General features: G+C 38.5%; 4 protein-coding genes and 1 pseudogene across 9 annotated transcripts; 4 read left to right on the top strand and 1 right to left on the bottom strand.

Moving 5' to 3' along the window:
- Positions 1-417: 417 nt before the first annotated feature.
- LOC144211448 (uncharacterized) lies at positions 418-10,361 on the bottom strand. Of its 2 annotated transcripts, XM_077738725.1 has the most exons (3): positions 9,689-10,359; positions 5,305-6,018; positions 418-1,322 (listed from the first exon to the last, which is right to left on the bottom strand). In XM_077738725.1, the coding sequence occupies exons 1-3, from the start codon at positions 9,822-9,824 to the stop codon at positions 562-564; spliced, it is 1,611 nt and encodes a 536-aa protein (XP_077594851.1). In that variant the 5' UTR covers positions 9,825-10,359; the 3' UTR covers positions 418-561. The 2 variants fall into 2 exon arrangements, with proteins under 2 accessions (XP_077594851.1, XP_077594850.1); XM_077738724.1 differs by lacking the exon at positions 418-1,322 and having other exon boundaries at positions 3,287-6,018; positions 9,689-10,361.
- LOC144211963 (uncharacterized) lies at positions 10,079-11,344 on the top strand (annotated as a pseudogene).
- LOC144211449 (triple functional domain protein-like) lies at positions 11,303-15,926 on the top strand. 2 transcript variants are annotated; one of them, XR_013329599.1, is made up of 12 exons: positions 11,303-11,422; positions 12,454-12,619; positions 12,703-12,769; positions 12,843-12,952; positions 13,177-13,246; positions 13,335-13,424; positions 13,903-13,995; positions 14,118-14,229; positions 14,319-14,509; positions 14,581-14,682; positions 15,109-15,509; positions 15,584-15,926. XR_013329599.1 is itself a non-coding variant. In XM_077738727.1 (11 exons), exons 1-11 carry the CDS (start codon positions 11,374-11,376, stop codon positions 15,298-15,300), a joined length of 1,242 nt encoding a protein of 413 aa, XP_077594853.1. In that variant the 5' UTR covers positions 11,303-11,373; the 3' UTR covers positions 15,301-15,926. The 2 variants fall into 2 exon arrangements, 1 of the variants encoding a protein (XP_077594853.1); XM_077738727.1 differs by having other exon boundaries at positions 15,109-15,926.
- Positions 15,927-15,940: 14 nt separating this feature from the next.
- Positions 15,941-19,934, top strand: mettl9 (methyltransferase 9, His-X-His N1-histidine). Of its 4 annotated transcripts, none has more exons than XM_077738731.1 (6): positions 15,941-15,958; positions 17,244-17,408; positions 17,928-18,118; positions 18,199-18,408; positions 18,769-18,953; positions 19,098-19,934. In XM_077738731.1, exons 2-6 carry the CDS (start codon positions 17,307-17,309, stop codon positions 19,328-19,330), a joined length of 921 nt encoding a protein of 306 aa, XP_077594857.1. In that variant the 5' UTR covers positions 15,941-15,958; positions 17,244-17,306; the 3' UTR covers positions 19,331-19,934. The 4 variants fall into 4 exon arrangements, with proteins under 4 accessions (XP_077594857.1, XP_077594856.1, XP_077594855.1 ...); XM_077738730.1 differs by lacking the exon at positions 15,941-15,958 and adding an exon at positions 16,667-16,922; XM_077738729.1 differs by lacking the exon at positions 15,941-15,958 and adding an exon at positions 16,667-16,975.
- A 475-nt stretch (positions 19,935-20,409) lies between these two features.
- Positions 20,410-23,248, top strand: LOC144211452 (ER lumen protein-retaining receptor 2). The gene is made up of 5 exons (XM_077738734.1): positions 20,410-20,723; positions 21,711-21,811; positions 21,973-22,131; positions 22,229-22,481; positions 22,796-23,248. Exons 1-5 carry the CDS (start codon positions 20,633-20,635, stop codon positions 22,828-22,830), a joined length of 639 nt encoding a protein of 212 aa, XP_077594860.1. The 5' UTR covers positions 20,410-20,632; the 3' UTR covers positions 22,831-23,248.
- Positions 23,249-23,913: the final 665 nt, after the last annotated feature.

The raw sequence follows: 23,913 nt of genomic DNA, 5'->3' as shown, positions 1-23,913 counted from the left end.
GACGAAGGTGGGTTATGATGGGTATTTTTAAAACATTCTTGAGGAAAAATTGCATCATAAATTGAGCAAAAGGGGCTTTTTGCCAGTGCAGGTTATTAATTCTGTTCCGTAAAAATGTATGAACATCAACTGCGCAGGAAAAAGGAGTTCTCACTACTGTGGGATTTTATGTGGCCTTTTAAGTGGTGCTTTTGAGAGAAAGGTTTACCACAAATGGAGCAAGAAAAGGGTTTTTCACCCGTGTGGATTATTAGGTGTTTTTTTAAGCTTACCTGGTGAGTGAATGTCTTACCACAAACTGAGCAGGAAAATGGTTTCTCACCAGTGTGGGTTCTTGTCTGATCTCCCTTTTGAGAAAAGGCTTGAGCACAAACTGAGCAAGAAAATGGTTTCTCACCAGTGTGGGTTCTTGTATGTCTTTTTAAATGTTGTTTTTGAGAAAAGGCTTGATCACAAACTGAGCAGGAAAAGGGTTTTTCACCGGTGTGAGTTCTTGAGTGACTAATTAAACTTCCCTTGTGAGTGAATGTTTTACCACAAACTGAGCATGAAAATGGATTTTCAGCAGTGTGTTCGTGCGTGGGTTTTCAAAGCTTTTTTTTGAGAAAAGGCTTGGCTACAAATTAAGCAGGAAAATGGTTTTTCAGCAGTGTGGATTTTTATGTGTTTGTTTAAGTTTCCCTTGAGAACGAATGTCTTACCACAAACTGAGCAGGAAAATGGTTTTTCTCCAGTGTGGGTTCTTGTATGTCTTTTTAAATCTTGCGTTTGAGAAAAGGCTTGACCACAAACTAAGCACAAAAATGGTTTCTCACCAGTGTGGATTCTTGTATGGATTTTTAAACTTCCCTTCTGTGTAAATGTTTTACCACAAATAGAGCACGAAAAGGGTCTCAACTCAGCGTGAGTCATCATATGTGTTTTTAAAATATACTTATTGCGGAATGTTTTCCAACAATGAGAGCACTTGCAGAGTTTGTCGCCATTGGGATTTTCCATAAGACCTTCATCATCATTATTATAAAGAAAGTCGTCGCTATCTGATAAAGGAGCAATTAAATTGTCTGCTTGCAATCCTTCTGTTGCGTTTCTGCCATTCGAAGGTTCTGCCCCGCTGCTGGCCACGCCCAGAAAATGTTCACTCTTAAAAAGCTCACCAATTGACCCGATGACATCTTGCTCACCTTCCTCCATTTTGATTGGAAATCGCTCTGTCATTTGTTGTTGAGGCAACTGTGGCTCCTCCCCTCTGATTTGGGGTAGCTCCATTTCCCTTTTAAAGCCAATCTTCTGCTCATCAGGACCAAAATATTTTCGGAAACCTGCAAAGACACAAAAATAATATATTTCATGGACTGTCCCTCTAACTCAAAGTCCTTTAGGTTAGATTGGAAAGTTAAGCGTCCACTGTTTTGGATCAGCATACATTTTGACATTTTTAAGAACTTTTTTTTATACTTAATATAAAAAAATGATGTACTGAAATTACCAAGTGGTGAAAGATGACAGTATTTACACTTTGGTGATGTTTGATTATGTGACATGGATTGTTCTTTCGTATCTTGCAACAAAGGGTTTCCCATTAAAGCTTGTTATTTTATATGTAGAAGCTTTTGTAAGTAAAGGTACCACTAAATTTCATTTGCCATTGATGACATTCATAGAGAAAGTTTCATTCCTTTGTCCATATAACAAACAACACCCGTGAAAAGATCTTTCATTGAAAGACGTTAGCCCGGTTGTTTTTATTCTTATTGTAGAGTTATTATAAAAGAAAGAAAGTGAAAGTTATATCAACTTCAAGTCGAGCATCTTTAGTGTTTAGTGCTTCATACCCGGAAGTCAATAGCAATTACCGTATTTTCACCACTATAAGGCGCACTTAAAAGTCTTACTTTTTCTCCAAAATAGACAGTGCGCCATATAATACGTTGCGCCTTATAATACGTTGCACCTTATAATACGTTGCACCTTATAATACGTTGCGCCTTATAATACGTTGCACCTTATAATACGTTGCGCCTTATAATACGTTGCGCCTTATAATACGTTGCGCCTTATAATACGTTGCGCCTTATAGTCGTGAAAATACGGTAGGTAATGAATAAGTTGATGAATAAATAGATAAGCGTGTTGCTAGTGTGTGTGTCGGTGTGTGTATATACATACATATACACCTATACATACTTTTGTTTTGGTATGCCTTTCTCTTTTTTTTTTTATAAAGCTACAAGCTATTCTACTGGTTCGCATGGGAACCGCTAATTATATAAACCAAAAGTTCACCCACCGCTAATGTTGAAATTATCAACACATGCCTAGAGTGCCCTTTTTGCATTATGGTGTAAAAATAACGTAGAAATATATCCTATTGTGTGAATAATGCTACACAAAAGTCACAAACCCAACTGTTTTCTTTTAAAACTGCGACATATAGTGTGGAAAATACGGTACATTATTAAGTATTAAGCCAGTATAGGAAACAACTTGCAACATTTTTAGCATGTCATTTGGCGTTTTTGACAAATTATTCCTCAACACATCTCAACACATAGCCCGGTTGTTTTTATTCTTATTGTAGAGTTATTATAAAAGAAAAAGTGAAAGTTATATCAACTTCAAGTCGGGCATCTATAGTGTCTGTCATCAATTTTTTTCAACATTCTTTGAAACATCGACAATGCATATAGTTTTGTGTATAAATTTGTCATTACTATTACTATTATTTTTTTGCTTTATAGATTTATGACATAATTTATTCTGACAGTATTTTGGATCCTGCAGAGCTGTGGCAACCCGAACACAGACTAATAACCTATCTTGTAATTGGATGATTTTGGAGAATCTAAATTAAAAACTTCAATAACAATAGAAGAAAATAATCTTTTAAAATGGAAACCAGGGTATTATATCAACATTTTACAAATAAGACAAAAGATGTGATAGTTATTGTGATAAGTATTGATATACTAAATGTTTTCATTTATCTTGATAACAATATTTGTCATATCACCCAGGCCCTTATTTTACCATATAATTCATTTTACACCATGTAAATGTATATGATTGACAGGAAATACCAGCCAGGTGTGCCCTAACATTTTTGCTCCAATTTTAGCTTTATTGGAGCATTAAGATTATTCAGTGTTATCAATATGGTCGAAAGGACATGTTAATGTTTCTTTCTGTATAATAATTATTTGCTGCATTCCATGTTATAGGAATTTGAATACAGTTGCAACTTGGATATCTCCAGGTGGTAGGATATTGATGATGAATTAGTCGATCGAATCAGAAGGAATTTAATATGAATTGAGCATATAAACCAAGAATCCAAAAGGACAAAAATGAACCAAAAGCCATAGATTTAAAAATAGCTGGAACACACACTTAACATTAACATGGGCGCAGCAAGAAACGAACAAATTAGGAGACTTAAACACACGGACAAAGGTTAATGAGACATTGAAAACTTGTTTGACACACAAAGCCATTAATATATATATTTTTTTACTAATGTTATACATAACTGAAAATATTGAGTAAAGCCCTATGATTGTCCGTTCAAAATTAAAATAACAATTTACATTTCACTACATTTACCAATTGCCAGGTAAATTTAGTTACATTCAAATCAAAGAAAGTTTGGATTAATATAAAAAGTGTAATAGTCCCTCAAAATAAACACAAAGTCAGTTCTGGAAAAGTTGAAAAGAGGAAAAACAATTAAATGGATGTAACAGCTTACAAAGCCAATTGAAAAATGCTGAAAAGATCAAATGAAATAAAACTCAACTTGTGTATTTCTCTGTCTTTCACAGCCAAATTCACGGCACACTATTTTTCATCAACACATGACACTTGATGGATTTTCACCAGTGTGGGTTCTTGTGTGGGTTTGTAAAGTTCCCTTGAGTGTAAATGCTTGAAAACAAATTGAGCATGAAAATGGTTTTTCACCAGTGTGGGTTCTTGTGTGTATTTTTAAACTTCCCTTTTGTGTAAATGTTTGACCACAAACTAGGCACGAAAATGGTTTTTCACCAGTGTGGGTTCTTGTGTGGACTTTTAACTGTCCCTTCTCTGCAAATGCTTGACCACAAACTGTTCAGGGAAAAGGTTTTTCATCAGTGTGGGTTCTTGTGTGACTATTTAAGCTTCCTCTCTGAGTAAATGTTTTTCCACAAACTGAGCAGAAAAACGGTTTTTCACCAGTGTGGGTTCTTGCGTGACTAATCAAGCTTCCCTTCTGTCTAAATGTCTGACTACAAACTATGCAGGAAAAAGGTTTTTCACCAGTGTGGGTTCTTGTGTGGGATTGTAAGGTTCCCTTGAGTGTGAATGCTTGACCACAAACTGAGCACGAAAATGGTTTTTCACCAGTGTGCGTTCTTATGTGTCTTTTTAAACTTCCCTTCTCTGTAAATGTTTTATCACAAACAAGGCACAAAAATGGTTTTTCACCAGTGTGGATTCTTGCATGTATTTTTGAACTTGTCTTGCTTGTAAATGTTTTTCCACAAACTGAGCAGGAAAACGGTTTTTCACCAGTGTGAGTTCTTGTGTGGCTTTTGAAGTGGTGCTTTTGAGAGAAATTCTTACCACAAATTGAGCAAAAAAAGGGGTTTTCACCAGTGTGGGTTCTTGTGTGGGTTTGTAAGGTTCCCTTGTGTGTGAATGTTTGACCACAAACTGAGCATGAAAATGGTTTTTCACCAGTGTGGATTCTTGTGTGTCTTTTTAAACTGTTCTTGTTTCTAAATGTTTTTCCACAAACTGAGCAGGAAAACGGTTTTTCACCCGTGTGGATTCTTGTGTGTATTTTTGAACTTGTCTGGCTTGTAAATGTTTTTCCACAAACTGAGCAGGAAAACGGTTTTTCACCAGTGTGAGTTCTTGTGTGGCTTTTGAAGTGGTGCTTTTGAGAGAAATTCTTACCACAAATTGAGCAAAAAAAGGGGTTTTCACCAGTGTGGGTTCTTGTGTGGATTTGTAAGGTTCCCTTGTGTGTGAATGCTTGACCACAAACTGAGCACGAAAATGGTTTTTCACCAGTGTGCGTACTTATGTGTCTTTTTAAATTTCCCTTCTCTGTAAATGTTTTATCACAAACAAAGCACGAAAATGGTTTTTCACCAGTGTGGGTTCTTGTGTGGCTTTTTAACTTTCCCTTCTCTGCAAATGCTTGACCACAAACTGAGCATGAAAATGGTTTTTCAACAGTGTGGGTTCTTGTGTGTCTATTTAAACTTCCCTTCTTTGTAAATGTTTTACAACAAACTGAACAGGAGAAGGGTTTTTTACCATTGTGGGTTGACCCTGAAGAACCCTGAGAAAATATACGTTTGTCGTCACTGGGATTTTCCTCTTCGTCCCCAAAATGCAAGTCGTCGTCATCTGGTGGAGGAGCAAGGAAACTGTCTGCTTGCCATCCTTCTGTTGAGCTACTGTTCAGAGGCTCCTCCCCTGTACTGGCCACGCCCAGATCATTTTCACTCTTGACAAACTCACCAGTTGACCAGGTGACATATTCTTCCTCCATTTTGATTGGAGGTTGCTCTTTTCTCATTTGGTGTTGAGGGAACTCCGGCTCCTCTTTAATTTGGGGCCATGGTGAGGTGTTTGCAATCTCCGCCCCTCTGCTAGCCACGCCCAGATCATCTTCACTCTTGAAAGGCTCACGAGTTGACCAGGTGACATCTTCTTGCTCTATTTTGATTGGAGGTTGCTCTTTTCTCATTTGGTGTTGAAGAAACTCCGGCTCTTCTTTAATTTGAGGCCTTGTTGAGGTGTTTGCAGGCTCCGCCCCTCCACTGGCCCTGCCCATATCATCTTGCTGCTTCAAGGACTCACCAGGTGACCAGGTAACATCATCATCTTCCGTTTTTATTTTAAGTTGCTCCTCTCTCTTTTGGTGTTGAGAAAACTCTGGCTCCTCCCCTTTGATTTGGGGTAGCTCAACTTCCTCTTTAAAGCCAACAGACTCTTGGCCGTCAGGATGAAGATATTTTGCAAAACCTGCAAAGACATGAAGATAAATGATATATTTCATAGAATGTTGATCACAAAAATTCTCAAACTTTTTAGATTTAAAAAAAAAGCATAGTTAAATCAGTAGCTAGTCTATTATCATTTTTGGGGAATAATAACATTGAAGTATAAATGAAAAAAAAAGAAAAATAATGTACAGTGTTTCCCCGATTACCGCGGTTAATGCGGACCGGGATCACCCGCGATAAGTGAATTTCCGCGAAGTAGGGAATCTCCTTCAAAAATGCTTAATTTGAATTTAATTCCAATTTTTTAATTTATTTTATTATTTTTACCCCCTGTATACAGTACACCATGTAGAATACGGGTAGAGAGAGTGAATCTCATGTTATAACAAAAAAACTGTAAAATATGTTGTTTCAATGTATGTAATATTTGTATTATTATTTTTTTCCAAAAAAAATCCACGAAGCACTGAGTCCGCGATAGCTGAACCGCGAAGTAGCGAGAGAACACTGTATTTGTAACAGACAAAACAATAAACACTACTGCATACTTTTGGGAACCTTTGGTCCAGTCAATAAGTCATTGGCCTCCCACCCCTGTGGACCTGGGTTCAAATCCTGCTTTGCTCTGCTTACCTAACTTTTCCCACTTGAAGGTACCATAAAGTACTAAGTATGATCTGGGAGTGGAAAGAGGCAAAAAAACAAATATTACTGCATAATCCTGTAGAGTGGTGGCCCAGTGGATCAGTCATCAGTCTTCTACCTCTTTGGTCTTGGGTTCAAGTCCTAGTGCTTGCAAAAGATTTTCCCACTATTATTCAGGTAAATGAAATAGATAAAACTGCAGATACTACCAATGTTTTTCTGAGGGTGGTGGCCCAGTGGATAAGTCATCAGTCTACTACCTTTGTGGACCTGGGTTCAAATCCCAGTGCCTCCAAAGCTTTTCCCACTATTATTCAGGTAAATGAAAGAGATAAAACTGCAGATACTACCAATTTTTTTCTGAGGGTGGTGGCCCAGTGGATAAGTCATCAGTCTACTACCTTTGTGGACCTGGGTTCAAATCCCAGTGCCTGCAAAGCTTTTCCCACTATTATTCAGGTCAATGAAAGAGGTAAAACTGCAGATACTACCAAATAATCACAGAGGGTGGTGGCTCAGTGGTTAAGTCATCAGTCTGCCACCTCTGTGGTCCTGGGTTCAAATCCCAGTGACGGCAAAGCTATTCCCACTATTATTCAGGTCAATGAAAGAGGAAAAACTGCAGATACTACCAGATAATCACAGAGGGTGGTGGCTCAGTGGTTAAGTCATCAGTCTGCCACCTCTGTGGTCCTGGGTTCACATCCCAGTGACGGCAAAGATTTTTCAAATATTATTCAGGTAAATGAAAGAAGTAAAATTGCAGAAACTACCAGATACTCACAGAGGGTGGTGGCCCAGTGGTTAAGTCATCAGTCTGCCACATCTGTGGTCCTGGGTTCAAATCCCAGTGCCGGTAAAGATTTTTCAAATATTATTCAGGTAAATGAATGAGATAAATCTACAAGTACTACAACTTTCTCTCACAGGGTGGTGGCCCAGTGGATAAGTCATCAGTCTCTCACCTCTGTGGTCCTGGGTTCAAATCCAAGTGCAAGCAAAGATTTTCCCAAATATTATTCAGTTAAATGAATAAGTTCTAATGGCCAAGTTTCTAACTGAATAAGTATTCAGTGGTGGATGAAGCATTTTACTGAAAAAATGACTAAGTGTTTCACCCCGTTTCCTTGGATAAAACGTTTCAACACCTATGTATAAGTGGGGCACGAGTTGGTGTAGTGGGTTGCACACTCGCCTTTGCACGGAGAGAACGTGAGTTCGCTTCCCGGTGTCAGCGGTTGACTGACCAAGCAAGCGGTCGAGGGTCGGCCGAAGGCCGACCCGAGATCGCGACACAGACTGGTCCCTCCAACTGTCTTCCGAACTGCCGAAGGCAGTTCGGAATATAACCTTTTGCTGAAAAGTATGACTAAGTGTTTAATATAAATTAAAAAGGTTTTTTTTTTTTTTTTCTTCTTGTTGCATTTTCCAGACTACATGGTGTAGTGATCAGCCAAAGGACAACAGCGGGAATCGAACCCAGGTCTCCTAGACAGGAGTCCAGTGCTCTAACCTCTGCGCAAACCAAGTGACTACACTTCCCTTAGTCATCATTTGAGTTTCTTGACAAGAAGTACACAGAAACAACTAAGTGAAAATGTGTCCCAACCGGGATTTGAACCCAGGTCTCTCCGACGAGTGTCCGGTGAACAAACCTCTGCGCCAACCAAGTGGCTACACTTTTCTTTATCGTCATTTGAGCGTCTTGACTACAAGAAACAGAAACAATTAAGTGAAGTTCGGAATAAATTGTTTTACTGAAAAATATGACTAAGTGTTTAATTTGAATTAAAAAGGTTTTTCTTTCTCTTCTTTTTTTATTCTTGTTCGATTTTCCAGTCTACATGGTGTAATGATCAGCCAAATGACGACAGCGGGAATCGAACCCAGGTCTCCCAGATGGGAGTCCAGTGATATAACCTCTGCGCCACCATGTGGATACACTTTTCTTAGTAATCATTTGAGTGTCTTGAGAGGAAATCCACAGAAACAACTAAGTGAAAATGTGTCCCAACCGGGATTTGAACACAGGTCTCCCAGACAGGAGTCCGGTGAGTTAACCACTACGCCACCAAGTTGCTACACTTTCCTTTGTAATCATTTGAGTGTCTTGATTGCAAGAACACAGAAACAACTAAGTAAAAATGTGTCCCAACAGGGATTTGAACCGAGGTCTCCCACATTGGAGTCAAGTGACTTAACCTCTACGCCACAATTTGGCCACACTTTCTTTTGTCATTAATGGAAGGTCTTGACTACAACTATATAGAAACAACTAAGGGAAAATGTATCCCATCTGGGAATCGAACCCCAGCCTCTCACATGGGAATCATGCGAGTTAACCTCTACACCATGAATCAGTCACACTTTATTTTGTTCATTATTGGAAGGTCTTGACTACACATATATAGAAAGGTCTTTAAAAAAGAGCCTTATTATACATGGTCATTTTAAAAACAAAGTCATACTATACATGGTAATTTTATTTAAAAGCCTTACTATACATGGTCATTTTTCAATAAAATTCCATTACTATACTTGGTCATTTCTAAGAAAAAAAGCCTTACTATACTTTGTATAGTAAGGCTTTTTTTCTTAGAAATGACCAAGTATAGTAAGGGATGTTTTTTTTTAAATTTTACTGAAAAAAATGACTAAGATAAAAAGCCTTACTATACAAAGTATAGTAAGGCTTTTTTTCTTAGAAATGACCAAGTATAGTAAGGGATGTTTTTTTTTTAAATAACCATGTATAATAAGGCTTTTAAAATGTGTTATAACAAAAAACTGTAAAATATGTTGAAAGGAATGAAATGAAAGGAAGCTAACAGACACTTTGGAATTATTTAATAAGTATTGATGAACAAAATATAATATATGATTAAGATAGGTCAGCAGAGAAGGCCTTGAAGGCCCCTTTGGGCATATATTTTTTTCCTTCGAATGGGGGTAGCATGAATTCATGAAAATGTACGTGAACTAAAATAGTGTAATGTCAGAAGAATACCTTTAAAGGAAAATATGAAAATAAAAAGTATACGCACCTTCAAGTCTATGAAGAAAAACTTTCGCGTGCTTCATTTTGCAAACGGTCAAATGCTGATGAGGTGAAGGCTCCTGTTTGACGTCAAAAAGTTCCCCCGAGAACTTTAGCGGTTTTGCTCTTGCGGGCATATCCATACGTGAATTCTGATGGAGGCGCCTTTGATAGCTGCTAGCTATGCTAAGCTAAAGTAGCCCGCAAACTCAAGCGAGTTCTTTGACGACTTGTTCCTTTGATAGCTGCTACTTAGCCTAGCTAGCAGTAGCAATTTCCTTTGGCTGCTGCTATCTAAGCTAAGTAGATCGCAAAGCATACACGAGTTCTAAGGCGGCTTGAAGATACAGAAGTTAAATTCGAACCTTCCTCCTCAAATCTCGTTCCTTGAAAGGAAATGACGCCCATTTCGCGTATGCGCAGTAGCAATCGCTCGTACTCTGACCGCCGTCCCAATCGGGGAGGAATCACCCTTTATCTTGTTTTTCTTTCCTTGGTTTAATGAAAAAAAAAGAAAATCAGACATAGGCATTGTCGTCATCATTGACTTGACAAAAAGCCTAGTAGTCATCATACCCTCAGCAGTGAAAAACTATTTTCCTGCTCAGTTTGTGGTCAAGCATTCACACATAAGGCGAACTTAAATAATCACGCAAGAACCAATAAAGGTGAAAAAACATTTCGGTGCTCAATTTGTGGTAAGGCCTTTTCTCAAAAGCCAGATTTAAAAAGACAAACAAGAACCCACACTGGTGAAAAACCCTTTTTGTGCTCAATTTGTAACCAAAAATTCACCCAGAAGGCACACTTAAAAGCCACTTTAGAGGTCACACAGGAGAAAAACCCTTTTCCTGCCAGTCTGTGCTAAGAAATTCTGTCGCAAGAACGCCTTAAAAGTTCACACTAGAACCCACACTGGTGAAAAACCGTTTTCCTGATCTGTTTGTCGTCACACGTTCTCTCAAAAGGACCAGTTAAAAAGCCACACAAGGACACACTCCTGAAAAACCTTTTTCCTGCTCAGTTTGTGGTCACACATTTTCTCAAAAGGACCAGTTAAAAAGCCGCACAAGAACCCACACTGGTGAAAAACCCTTTTCCTGCCCAGTTTGTCGTCAAACATTCACACAGATTGCACACTTAAAAACACACACAAGGATCCACACCGGTGAAAAACCTTTTTCCTGCATAGTTTTTAGTCAGACATTTAGACAGAAGGGAAGCTTGATTAGTCACGCAAGATCCCACACTGGTGAAAAACCCTTTTCCTGCTCAGTTTGTGGTCAAACATTTACTCAGAGAGGAAGCTTAAATAGTCACACAAGAACCCACACTGATGAAAAACCTTTTCCCTGCACAGTTTGTGGTGAAGTTTTCTCTTTTCTTCCTCCTCCTGATGCTTTTAAGTAAGACTATACAATTAAAAGAAGACTTACTGTATTACCAAATATCTTCGCTAGATGGCAACCTACTCACCCTGTATCTATGGCCAGGACTGGCTGTCAAACAAATCAAAGAGCGTGACGTTTCGGCGAACGTTCTCATGGCGTTTCAAAACGCTTGCGTGACGTCAATAAAAAAGATGTTTGATGCCAACTCAGTTTCGAACCAGAAACCCGTCAAACGATTGAGTGGTGGAGTCAAGTGTAAACATTTCATCTGAAGAAACGATCGGAACTACAGAATTCCACAATGGACCACCTCGCATCTCAAATTATTGCAATCATTGAAAGGCTGGGGGGTAAATTGGATTACACACGATTTATTTAAAAATTAAAATTATATTTTCAGTCAACGAAGGAGATTTTATGAACTTTATTTGTGCGTGTTATGTTTGTTTTGTATCGTAGCGAATTGTTATATATGTAGGACTACAGCGTTTTATTCTAATAATGTAATATTATTACTTGCTGCCCGTATTTGATAATTATATTATTATTGTTGTTGTTATTTTTGTCATTATTATCATTGGAATTATTATTCCTATTATTGTTGTTGTTGTCTTTATTTTTGTCATTATCATTATTATTATTATTATTCATATTATTATTTTTGTTGTTATTTTAGTTGATACTATCATTATTATTAATATTATTAAAAAATAATAATAAACTATGAAATTTGCTGTGGTGATAGCAACGCCTCACTTTAGGACAATTTTAAAATGTAACCGATTTGCTTGTCTAGTCGAAAACAACATTCGGGATATTGTGATGTTAAACGCATTGGAGTTAATGGCTGGAATTCAAACATTATAACTAGAAACATAAGTTATACATAGCGGTATCAAATGCTTTCATAAGTGAGGTTTGCAGCCGAACAAGAGCATGTTCAATTGTTATTGATGACACAAACATGGTGTCAATAGATGATGGGCATTTTAATGTATATTCAATTGGAAAAAAACGCTTTGGTTTCACCTCTAAGTTTGATATTGTTAAAGCAATCAAGGTGAGATACTTTCACTTAAGAGGCAAATGTGAGTTCTATGCACTATGGAAAAGGTTGGTAGCTTGCAAAAACCATTCAATTCTGGTCACTTTTAGGGACAAAAAGGGAAGAAAACATGACTGGAAGCAAAAAATCATAAAAATAATAATAAACTAAATAGAAATAAGACATTATTTACCCGCTTCGATAAAATTGAATCTTTGGCACATTTCATGATCTCTCATGGGAGAGCGGTTGGGGATCATTATGGTCTATCAAACCATTTAATTCATCTGTCAATGTTTGCTGATTCATTGAGTTTGTTTTACTTATTCTCTGCAGAAGACATATTGGAGCGCCCTCTTGGTTTCGAAGATATGGACCTGATGAGCGATTGCACACTTAAGGCAGTAGCCAATACGCTGGAGATCCAAACTAGCATCCTTCCTACCACGCCAGACATTCTCTGTCTCAACAAGGAGAAAACAAAGTCTGTGAGCAGAAAAGTGTATGTGACTATTACACTATTATAATATCTGTATCATTTAAAATACTAACCTCACCTACTGTGTCTACTTTGTTTACATTTAGATTCATTTTGGCTGAACTCATTGAAACTGAAAAAACCTACGTGCAAAACCTACGGGAGTGCATTGATGTGTGTATATTTCTTTTTACGTGCATTTTATTTAAGCCAAACTCTGACTGAATCTTTTTGTGGCATCTTACAGACTTACATGATGGAGATGTCAACAAATGAGAAGGATATTCCTCCAGCAATCAACAATATGGAGCATGTTATCTTCGGGAATTTGTTGGAGCTGTATGAATTCCATCATAAGTAAGCAGGAATAGTTATGTTTCTTCAAAATCACCTTTATTTCGACAACGAATGGGCCAAGCTTAACAATGGCCTACTTTCCACATTTAAAACGTTGCCTTACAATTGCATATATTTCCATAATATTGTTCACATTCACTTTTCCATATCAGTGTGTGAGATGTGACACTGCCACTCACTTTTTCAAATGCATTAACGGGTTGCCATGTCCTATTTTTCTTCAGCATCTTTCTCAAAGAACTGGAAAAACACAAACATGTCCCTGAAAATGTCGGACATTGCTTTGTCAAATGGGTATTTATTGCTTTATAAATTATCATTAATTTACTGATAAATTACCTGTAAATATTTCAGGGCATGCTGTTGTTGTTTTTTTATATAGGCTGATAAGTTCAAGGGCTATGTGGATTACTGCAAGAACAACGAGGAATCCACTCGGCTCATCATGGAGCATGCAGTGAAGTATTTTAATGTAAGGTTTAAATTGTTACGTCTTGTGCGGCGTCGAGCGTGGACCGTCGAGTAAGACCCCAATGCGGGGATAGCAATTAAGGGACGAGTGTGTGGAGTGCTCTAACAAAAACTTAAATGACTGAGGCAGGAGGGGATTCAAGAAAATAACAGGGACTTTGAAATAAATAACAAAACCAACCTTGATGTGGAATACACGGGGAAACAAGGAAACACAACATGGCAACTTAACATGACGCAAACAAAGCAGGCGATCCGACAAAGACTCACAAACACACAGGGTTTAAATAGACAGACAGGGATTGATTACAAACTACACACACCTGATCACACGAGGGAAAGGTTAAACATTCAATAATCATACAGACAGCAAACCCAGGTACACACATCAATCCCAAAACCTAACTACACATAACATAAATGTTTAATAGTTCATCGTCTTACGTTCTTTTACCTCTTTGTCTCTATGGGCTCAACAGAAAATTCAGCAGAAGCACGGATTGACAAACTCATTACATTCATACCTGATTCAACCAATACAGAGAATCACAAAATATCCACTCCTATTAAAGGTAAATCCAAAAGAAATCAGATTTATTCATCAGAAAACCACAGAGGATACATTCATTAAACACCCATAATAGGTCAAATATCTGCCACATACAGACCAAACTTAAAAAAAAGCTAATTTTAGGGTCTGCTGGAGTGTTGCGAAGAAGCAAAACCCGTACTCAAAGAAGCCCTGGATGTGACTCTCAGCATTCCCAAGAGAGCCAATGATGCCATTCATCTCTCTGTGCTAGAAGGTGACTGAAAATGGGCAAGATTGCTATATTTGTTGTTGTTGTTGAGTCATACATAGTTTGTTTACAGGATTTAATCACTCTTCTGGCAGGTTTTGATGGGAGCATTGAGTCCCAGGGTGAGCTGCTCCTACAGGAGTCATTTAAGGTGTGGGATTCAAAGTCACCATTCCACTTGGGGAAAAATAGACACCTCTTCCTCTTGAACAACTCATTGGTGGTCTGCAAGGTGTTCAAGGAGGCCAAGGTCCAAAGCAAATACATATACAAGAAAAAAGTTAATGTGAGTCGTCTTTAACTCCCTTCACATATTTGATATTCGCAATAAAGATGATCATTTAATTTTCTCCTTAGATATCTGAAATAAAGCTGACAGAACACTTTAAAGGAGACCCCCGCAAGTTTGCTCTTTCAGTGGGCTGCACCCGGACGTTGAGTAACAGAATTGTCCTGAAGGTTAGATGTTCTTCCTTCTTTGACCAATATGAGATTTTTAGACACTGTACTAAATTGGCTGGTATAGGCTCCAGCACCCCAGTGAATCTAGTGAGGATAAGCAGAACTTAAAAGAAATGGATAAGTAAATGAATGTACTGAACAGAGTCGTGCCACTTTGTCACAAAACAGCATTTTGTCCACCTTGACTTTGTTTTTTTTTTCTCTTTTGTTAACATTATTATCTCTGAATGTGTTATTTTTTGCCTTGATTTATTTTCTTCTACATGAATAAAAGTTAAAATCAAGTATTTTACCTAGAAGAGAAAATACATATTAAGAAAACCTAAAGCAAATATGAGTTGCTAATTTGGTTTGTGAGTGAAAAGTATAAATGGTTGATTTCCAAATGGCCTTAAAACTTTTGACTATTCTCTTTATCAATAGGCATCGACTATTAAAACCAAACTGGACTGGATCGATTATATCCGGAAACTGATCAAGGAGCACACCATTCATCTGACAGGGGGGCTCAAAGAGCCAATCTCCATTCCTAAAGCCAGCACAGCAAAGCTCCGCAAGAGCCAAAGGCAACCAGGTACAATTCTGGACCTTCTTGCTACAGACGGACAGCTATGAGACTACAGTCATCTTTCGCCACTTGCGCAAGTCCACAGATGCGGTATTGCCGCATCTATGCTTCATTTCGGCGCCCTACGATGACAAAGGGGCACCTGGGCTACTCTCCCTCCGAACTCAACAATGTTCTTAACCCGGATATTTATAATCCTCATTTTAAGGTCACGGGCTCCTATTACGAGGCCTTTGCTGACTACTTGAGGAGGAAGGTAGACACTATCAGATGTAAAATATTTTCTGCTGAAAATGATTTTGAGTTCACCTGAGTCTCTGCTTTTACCAGCGGAATCATTGGAGAGTTTTGTCGTGTCATGGGCGGATCTAGAAAAATATTTATAATGGCAAAAATGCGCATGCTACAGTTGCCGAGAGTACTCAGGCTGGGGCAAATAATACCAACCTGCAGAGGGTGATCGACACAGCCCAAAAGATCATCAACTGCCCCCCTGCCTACCCTGTCCAGCATCTAGGAAGGGCAAAGAGCATCATCAAAGACAGTACACATCCTGGCTTCCACCTCTTCAATCTGCTACCCTCTGGCAGGTGTTACAGGAGCTTACCAGCCAAAACAAAAAGACTCAAGGAAAGTTTCTTTCCAAGAACCGTCACCATACTCAACTCCAGCATTGCACCGGGGATCTAATCTTGACTAAATTAGGTACTGTCACTGCACTATATCCTCAATGCACAACAGTCCCAGATGCATATGTTCTCAAATGTTTACTTCAGTCTTAGCACTGCAATTTTTTTTTATCTTGCACTTTGATACTTGCACCAAAACACCATATCTACCTCTTGTGCTGCTAAAAACTTCATTTTTATTGAATATAAATCTTTTTATGACTACTTATTTATGTGTGCACTTTATGGTGAAGCTATAAATCTCATTGTTCCTGTAAAATGCCAACATGAGGATTTGTGGCTTCTTTAGTCATTTCACCACCTTTAAAAGTACAAAATGTCCCTGAATTATTTTGACAACATAGTTGCTAATTAATGACATTCTATGAGAGTATGCATGCAGGAAGGTATGATGAAAAACATGATTAGAGTTGCGCTTGACGGAGTATCGGCGCCACAATGCCGATGTGACGCTCCTATTGGTGCATTAGGGACTCACCGGTTTCCATATTTTACTTCACAGGTTAGCAGAAAGCAATATGCACCCATCAAAAGAGCCACATGTGGCTACCGAGCCATCGATTCCTACGCTTAGGGGCTAATATTAAAGGTCGTGAAACAAATTATGTTCATTAAATATCAAATGTTTCTCTACTTACAAAAATACAAGTTACGAAAGCAGAAATCCCCCCTGATAACACGGTGGAAAAGCGCATGCTCGGTAGGGTTTCACAGCGGACATGTTTAATAGTTACACCGGAAATCTCAATGCCCGGAAATACTTGTGTTTACTTTTTGGATAGGGGACTCACGCAATAGCTTGGGTGGTGGATTCGATGTCTGCATTTTGTGTGTTTTTTAAATCCACCAAATACTCTTTTTTGTTTGTTTTGTAAGCGAATGAGGTCCTGGCGTGTTGATAAACTCATGCTTACTGCCCCTCAATACGTTTTTCGCCCTTTCCCCCTAATGTTAACATCGTCTCACTGCTCTCCAGTCTTGTGAGTTTGCGTCGTCCAGACGGTATTCGTTGATGAAGTGTCCGATTGCTCAGGTTTATTTTCCATTACTATGTGTCATCTACAGCTGAGGACATTAAATTTTGTAGTGTGGGTGCTTGTTCCTTTGTTTTGCAAGCGAGTGAGGTCCTGACATCTTGATTTACTCATGGTTACTGCCCTTTAATACGTTTTTCGCCCTTTTCCCCTAAAGTTAACACCGTCTCACTGCTCCCCCGTCTAATGAGTTCGCGTCTTTCAGACGGTATCATTGATCAAGTGTCCGATTGCTCACGTTTATTTTCCATTATGTGTCATCTACAGCTGAGGACATTAATTTTTGTGGCGTGGGTGTTGGGTTGCGTGGTCTTTCTGCACTCCACAAGAATGACATGGACTGCCAAATATGTGCGAGGTCCACTGGGTCGTTCACTCTTGGGGAAGATGGTCAGCGAAGGGGAAGAAGGAAGAGAAAGAGAGACACAGGAGGTAGGCTGAGATTAAACTCGCCCAATTCTGCCATTATTATGAATGAACATCTTATTGCAAGGGTGTCCAATCTTTTTTTGACTTTGATTTGCTTTGTGCTTTTGATTTGTTGTTCTGCGGCCTTTGCGTGTGTACTGTCTAACTTATAACTATGTATTTTCTTGCTCCTGTCACAATGAAATTTTCCGAATACGGGATGAATAAAGTTATCCAATCCAATCCTTATTATCGCCCGGGGACAACATGCAAAAACCACATCGGTGGACTGACCTGGATTCGAACCCAGGTCCCTCCCATACCACCAGGGCTCAATTTAGTAATACATAGACTTTAAGATACTATGCAATATTTTTTGTAGAATACGGGCTCCATTTATCTATTTTGTATATGGGCCATATCAATGATATTTTCATAATGAGCTCTATGTCAATAAAAGCTGGGTAGTTTGCCCCAATTGAGTTGTGGGCCATAGTTTGGACACCACTGTCTTATTGACAACCCCTCTTCCTATGTTTCCAGTGGTACAAGTACTCCCCCGACCTGCTGGGAGAGTCTCTGCGACCTCTGTTTGTTCAAAGCCATCTTGATTCAAGCACCAAGGCCTTCCTCAAGCAAAGCATCGAGAAGTCCAACTGGTTGATTACACAACGCTATCATTCTTTTGTTTTGCGTATCCTTGCATCTCTTGTTTCACGCACCTCCATAAATGGGTGTGTCCAGTATTACAAATTACAGCTTTCACTATTTTCACATGTAACAGACGTTTCTAACAGAGTACCCCTTTGCTTAGGTTTTTGGGACGTGGATCCATGTTTGTGTTTTCCGTGGAGCAGTTCCAGAAACTTCTCAAGGTCGGACCAGATTGGAAGGCGGGGAAACTTCTAGACCTTGGAGCTGGTGATGGTGCTGTAACAGAAATTATGAGAGGCCATTTCTCAGAGATCTATGTAACTGAAGTTTCGCCACCCATGAAATGGCATCTCCAAGGGAGAAATTTCAAGTAAGTAATTTTGATACCTTTCTTCTCACCGGGTTGGCTCTATTTGCCCCGCCTCCACTCTGACTTTCAGATGTGAGGGTTGTGTGCTTTTGTCTTCCCTTAAAATATTCCCAAAATGATGTACACAAATGTCCTCACATTAAGATAACGCACAACCAGTTGCTAACGTGCCTGGGAAGTAGTACTCCTCTCGTATTAGCGAATAAGCTGCGCCATTCGCACTGACTAAAGGAGAAAAAAACCTGAAAAATAGATCCCCCAACCTCCTCTGAAGACAAAAAATGCATGTCTAACACTCCCTAACATTCAATGAATGAATGAATGATTTTAAAGAGCAACCTACCTGCGTTTGACCTTAAGATTGATGGGGATCGACGAGTGGCAGCGGAGCGGCTTTCAATATGATGTAATAAGTTGCCTCAACCTTCTGGACCGGTGCGATGATCCTTTCCTCCTTCTTGAAGACATCAGACGATCGCTTGTTCCTCAGACTGGGCGTCTCATTCTGGCTGTTGTTCTTCCCTTCGAGCCCTACGTTGAAGTTGGTCAGTTGAAGAGTCTTAGCATCTCTTTCTAGGAGACTATCCATAATAGATGTCCCCAAAAATTGATTTATTTTAAAGTTTTTGATAATATACACCTTAAGTTATTCCACATATTTTGACCGTCTTTTGATTCATTCTTGACAGGTGGAGGAGAATGGCTACGTCCCCAAGAACATCTAATAGTACACGGAAAAACATGGGAGGAGCAAGCAACTGTACTGTCACAACAAGTCTTCAAAAAGGCAGGATTCGAGGTCGAAACTTTGACCCGCTTGCCATATCTCTGTGAAGGGGACTTGTACAAAGATTACTATGTTCTCACTGATGTGGTTTTTGTTCTAAAGGTCTCAAATATGACTGAGAAGTCCAGACAATGAAAAGAGTGTGTTGGGTGTCGTACATCCATTTTGCTGAAGTTAAGTTCCAAAGGGTCAGGAGAGTCAATAATAAAATTGACATGTTTTTAATCTTTAAATAGTGCAAAGCTCAGGTTTTGTGTCTACCAAATATTTTGTGAGACAGTGACATCTTATTTTTTTAAAAAGGTCACTCTACTTTACTTACCTTACTGTGAAAAAAACATCACCATCCTGTATTACACAATATATTGTGCATGAAGTGTTAGATAAATGATTTCTAGTTTCATGTCAATCTCTAAAATCATGATCAAAATTTATTTGCATAATTAAAATTATTTTGATGCCAGTTGCTGCTTAACGGTCTCAAAGGTGAGAATCTTTAATTAAAAAAAAAAAAGTTCTGTTTAGTGAAAACAATGGTTATGTATGGAATTAACATTTTAAATGTGCCATGGTTGCCGTAATGACATTTTGGTGAACAAATAATATTGAAAAGAAAAAGGAATTTGATTCATTTGATTAAAATGGTTTTAATTTCATTCGTCTATTCTATGATAAGAGAAAATTTGATTTTTAGGAAGAGTATTTTAGAAGACCTATACAATAAAGAACATAACAGATCTGTTTTGACTTTAACGTTTTCTTTTGGGTTAAAGGCAAGTACATTTACATAATCTGTATACTTTTGTATTTTACTCTTATAATGTCCTCCAATTCTGGAATGAGCCACATTCAGACTCTTCAAAGGGTTCCATGGCTGGTGTCCATGGAGGAAGCCTCTTTGACTAGTGATGGACAAGAAAAGTAGATCAGGTTTCGGAAAACAAGGATACTGTTTACTTACTGTAATCATGTCACTGAAAATGAACAGTGAAAGATACTGTTTACTAGAGCCATGCCCTCTAGAACCCAATGATAACATAAATCATAATTATTCCTTTTGCAAACTGGGCTGTAATATCACTTTTTGCAAGTTTCCCACTGGATTGTACATAGTTGTTTACAGAAAGAAATTCCGAGTTTATGAGGACACAAACGCAACGTTGCGTATCATAAATTATGTTAATAAGGACCGCAACGCCTCTCAATGGTTGCATCCTGGAGCAGATAGGATCTCCTATTGGCTGTTGTAGTTGCGATCACTTCCCCGAGCCACGTCGCCCAATACTCGCCATTTTTCCTCGATTTTTGCGAGCTACAATTCAGTTAGTTTCGTGGGTTACCTAAAAGCGACTAAATCTCGATTTTTCGTTAATCAAACCCACATTCATCTATAAAAGGGTCTCGCTTCTCGCCACTTCTGGAGTAGCTGTCTGAAACATGAATATTTTCAGGCTAACCGGCGACCTGTCCCATCTAGCAGCCATCATCATCCTGCTTCTAAAAATATGGAAAACCCGGTCCTGTGCCGGTGAGTCACAACATTCCTTCGTTATATAGTCTTTACCACCTAAAATAATGCCGGTATTAACGTCAATTGAAGTTACACCAGACGATTATGCATACATTTTTGTTATAACAGCACACTGGTAGCCTGTCAAGCTATTTTTAGCTAGCATGCTAATGTCGCCTGTCACAGATGCCCCATTTCGTCTAGTAAATGATTAAACACTTCTTTTTAAGCACGGGAAATGCTAACCTGTTTATTCCATTTTAAATATTTGTGCCGTGATCAACCACAAAGTAGTGATTTGTTTTGATCAATGCACATTCGTCATTTCAGCCTATTTAATGTATGTAGCGGGGCCCTCCTGTTAAACTATTTTAAACAGAAAGTGGGTTCCTGTTCTGTTGTTTTCATTAGAATGGAATTTCACTGAGAACTGAATTTGATACTTTTGTAGCTTTTGGTTGTTCAGTCACAAGTGGCGCGTGGCAGCACCTTGAAATCAAGTCTTATTTCTTTAGTCTTATTTAGCAGGTAGTATCATTTGGCGTCTTTATTTCCTTTTAAGTCAAACTGGATGGTGTACAAACAATTAGTGTACAGGTTGTGGTATACAAGCACAACATAAATTGGATTTGCATCATACTCTAGTCAGTGCAAATCTGTTACTTTTGAAAAATATTGGACTTGTGGCCGTTTGTAGCATTGTACACAACACTAACAGGCTTGTTTTTGAACAACCAAAGGAGTTGACACTATATATATCGCAAAAGTCAGGTCATTTTGAGCATCATCCATTAAATGCAAGATATTTATACACGTAAATGCATTATAATTGTACTAGGCTCATTAATTGTTGCTGTATATTGCAAAGAAAAGGTCTCACGACTCCATTTGTATATTAATAGTTGCCCAAAATAAACTCGTCATTTCAACAAGTGGCAACATTGATGTGAAAATATCTTGTCTTTATCTTATCTTTTTAATGGAACCCATTTGGTGTCTCCTCAGGAATCTCTGGAAAGAGTCAAATCCTGTTTGCATTGGTCTTCACAACCCGCTACTTGGACCTACTTACATCCTTCATCTCCCTCTACAACACAAGCATGAAGGTAAGACGTGTTGCAAATGTAATGTGTGCTTTCCATTGTAGTTTTTCAGTTAGCATTTGGACACATTTGAAGCCCCGTAAGATGCAAACTTGACCCACCATTGTTTACTAGTATCCCTTCAACTAGACATTAGGACTAAATCCCTTCTTATTTTCTTTCAGCTCATTTACATTGGATGTGCATATGCCACTGTGTACCTCATCTACCTGAAGTTTAAAGCCACTTACGATGGAAACCATGACACATTCCGGGTTGAGTTTCTGGTCGTCCCTGTTGCTGGCCTCTCGTTTTTGGTTAATCACGACTTCTCTCCTTTGGAGGTCAGACATTTTACATCTTTGTATGCAACAGATATTGCCAGTAAACATGATTCTCACTATTTACTCAACTGCTTTCCTTTCTTTCGTCATGTGCCAGATCCTGTGGACATTCTCTATTTATCTAGAGTCAGTGGCCATCCTCCCACAGCTCTTCATGATCAGCAAGACGGGTGAGGCAGAGACCATCACCACTCACTACTTGTTCTTCTTGGGGCTCTACAGAGCCTTGTACCTCATCAACTGGATATGGAGGTTTTACTTTGAAGGATTCTTCGACATGATTGCCATTGTTGCTGGTGTGGTGCAAACCATCCTCTACTGCGATTTCTTCTACTTGTATGTTACGAAGGGTGAGTCCAGACGCTTTTTCACATCTTTCTCTGAATGTGCTAAACTGTAAAACATTTGATAATGATTCTTGCGTTCCATATTTTGGGGTTCAAATACCATTTTTGAGCACGTGATGGCTCATACTATACTGATACCACATCGTTTGATAAGTGTGTGTGTGTATGTGTATAAGCGGGTTCAGAAAATGAATATACATACACATAAACATGCATATATCCGTAAAATGTACCTTTTATCACCCATTGAAAATATTTTACACTCACAATTAGATGAGTTTTGCGTCTTTGCTGAAATTACTTTTTCTCTCTTGCAGTTCTCAAAGGAAAGAAGCTGAGTTTGCCTGCTTAAGTGCCAAAGAGGAGTGTATTAGCAGACACAAAGTAGGGGACTGGCCAGGGTGGGGAGTCACGCGGACCACTTTCACCTACCCTCGTCCCTTCCACCATCACTCCCTCCCGCCAGAGTAAGATGCTTGAGACAGAAAACAAGCAGGAGTGGCTGTCTAACTCATTTTCTGACCAGCATAAGAACATCCACAGAAGCTACTCCATTTTGTTTGGTATCTGTTTGACGCATCTTACAATAACTTTTTAAAATTACCTTGTATAAAGGAAGGAGAGAAATGTGGGAAATATTTTCTACATAAACTGTTTACTGAAGAAATGTAAAATTTTGTTGCATTGACAATGTCATCTGGCCTTTACAGTCGTGGAATATTTTGAAATGGTATGTACATTCTAAATAAATACACATCACCTTTCTTTCACTTTTATGTTGTGGCGAATACAATACATTCTATTAATTTAGTGGGGGAGGAAAATATATCTTTTCAGTTTTAGTAGTGATTAGCGCTTGTTTTTTTTTTGAACACAGGATTTTTTCTTTTACAGTAATGGAAATTACCGTTAAAGGCATGATTGGAGTACGGGAGTGTATATTTATGAAGTGCTTTCGAAATTGATTTATTACAGTGTAATATGGGATACATTTGGAGTGACATTTTTATTGTTGCATTATAATGGGCATTATGAATATTATGCCACAATAATGATTAGATTGCAGAACAAACATTGATTACAGTCAAACAAATAGACAAATGCTGACCATTTGTAAATTTTTCCTCCACACATGGAATTCACTGATTATTAATAATATTTCTAAGATACTCCTTCATACAGGTGTTTTAATATTTCTGGTGGGTAGAGATATCTAAGTTCATATTGTGTCCAATGAACAAGAATCCTACGTTCCCACTGTTGTGTATAATCGTAACATTCTCTCCATTCTCCTGCTTTGCTAAATCATCTGTAGGCAATTCTAAAATCTAACATTTTCTGAGATTTTTCTACATGTTGCCAATGCCACAAGAAATAAAGACTAAAATGGCTGATTGTCTGGTGATTAATATTACAAATACCAATGGTTATTCAT

This window comes from Stigmatopora nigra, chromosome 18 (genome assembly GCF_051989575.1).
Source record: "Stigmatopora nigra isolate UIUO_SnigA chromosome 18, RoL_Snig_1.1, whole genome shotgun sequence".
Taxonomy (NCBI): Eukaryota; Metazoa; Chordata; class Actinopteri; order Syngnathiformes; family Syngnathidae; genus Stigmatopora; species Stigmatopora nigra.
The sequence above is the reverse complement of the archived record's forward strand: the minus strand, read 5'-3'. Positions and strand labels throughout refer to the sequence as shown.

Coding starts and splice junctions, on each gene's coding strand:
- LOC144211448 (XM_077738724.1), bottom strand. CDS start 9,824: ATGGATATGCCCGCAAGAGCAAAACCGCTAAAGTTCTCGGGGGAACTT. Junction 6,019..9,688: donor TTTTCTTCATAGACTTGAAG/GTGCGTATACTT, acceptor ATGTCTTTGCAG/GTTTTGCAAAATATCTTCAT.
- LOC144211449 (XM_077738727.1), top strand. CDS start 11,374: ATGGACCACCTCGCATCTCAAATTATTGCAATCATTGAAAGGCTGGGG. Junction 14,230..14,318: donor TCATCTCTCTGTGCTAGAAG/GTGACTGAAAAT, acceptor CTCTTCTGGCAG/GTTTTGATGGGAGCATTGAG. Junction 14,683..15,108: donor GTAACAGAATTGTCCTGAAG/GTTAGATGTTCT, acceptor CTTTATCAATAG/GCATCGACTATTAAAACCAA.
- mettl9 (XM_077738728.1), top strand. CDS start 17,163: ATGAGTTCGCGTCTTTCAGACGGTATCATTGATCAAGTGTCCGATTGC. Junction 18,119..18,198: donor TCACGCACCTCCATAAATGG/GTGTGTCCAGTA, acceptor CCCTTTGCTTAG/GTTTTTGGGACGTGGATCCA. Junction 18,954..19,097: donor CGAGCCCTACGTTGAAGTTG/GTCAGTTGAAGA, acceptor CATTCTTGACAG/GTGGAGGAGAATGGCTACGT.
- LOC144211452 (XM_077738734.1), top strand. CDS start 20,633: ATGAATATTTTCAGGCTAACCGGCGACCTGTCCCATCTAGCAGCCATC. Junction 22,132..22,228: donor ACGACTTCTCTCCTTTGGAG/GTCAGACATTTT, acceptor GTCATGTGCCAG/ATCCTGTGGACATTCTCTAT. Junction 22,482..22,795: donor CTACTTGTATGTTACGAAGG/GTGAGTCCAGAC, acceptor TCTCTCTTGCAG/TTCTCAAAGGAAAGAAGCTG.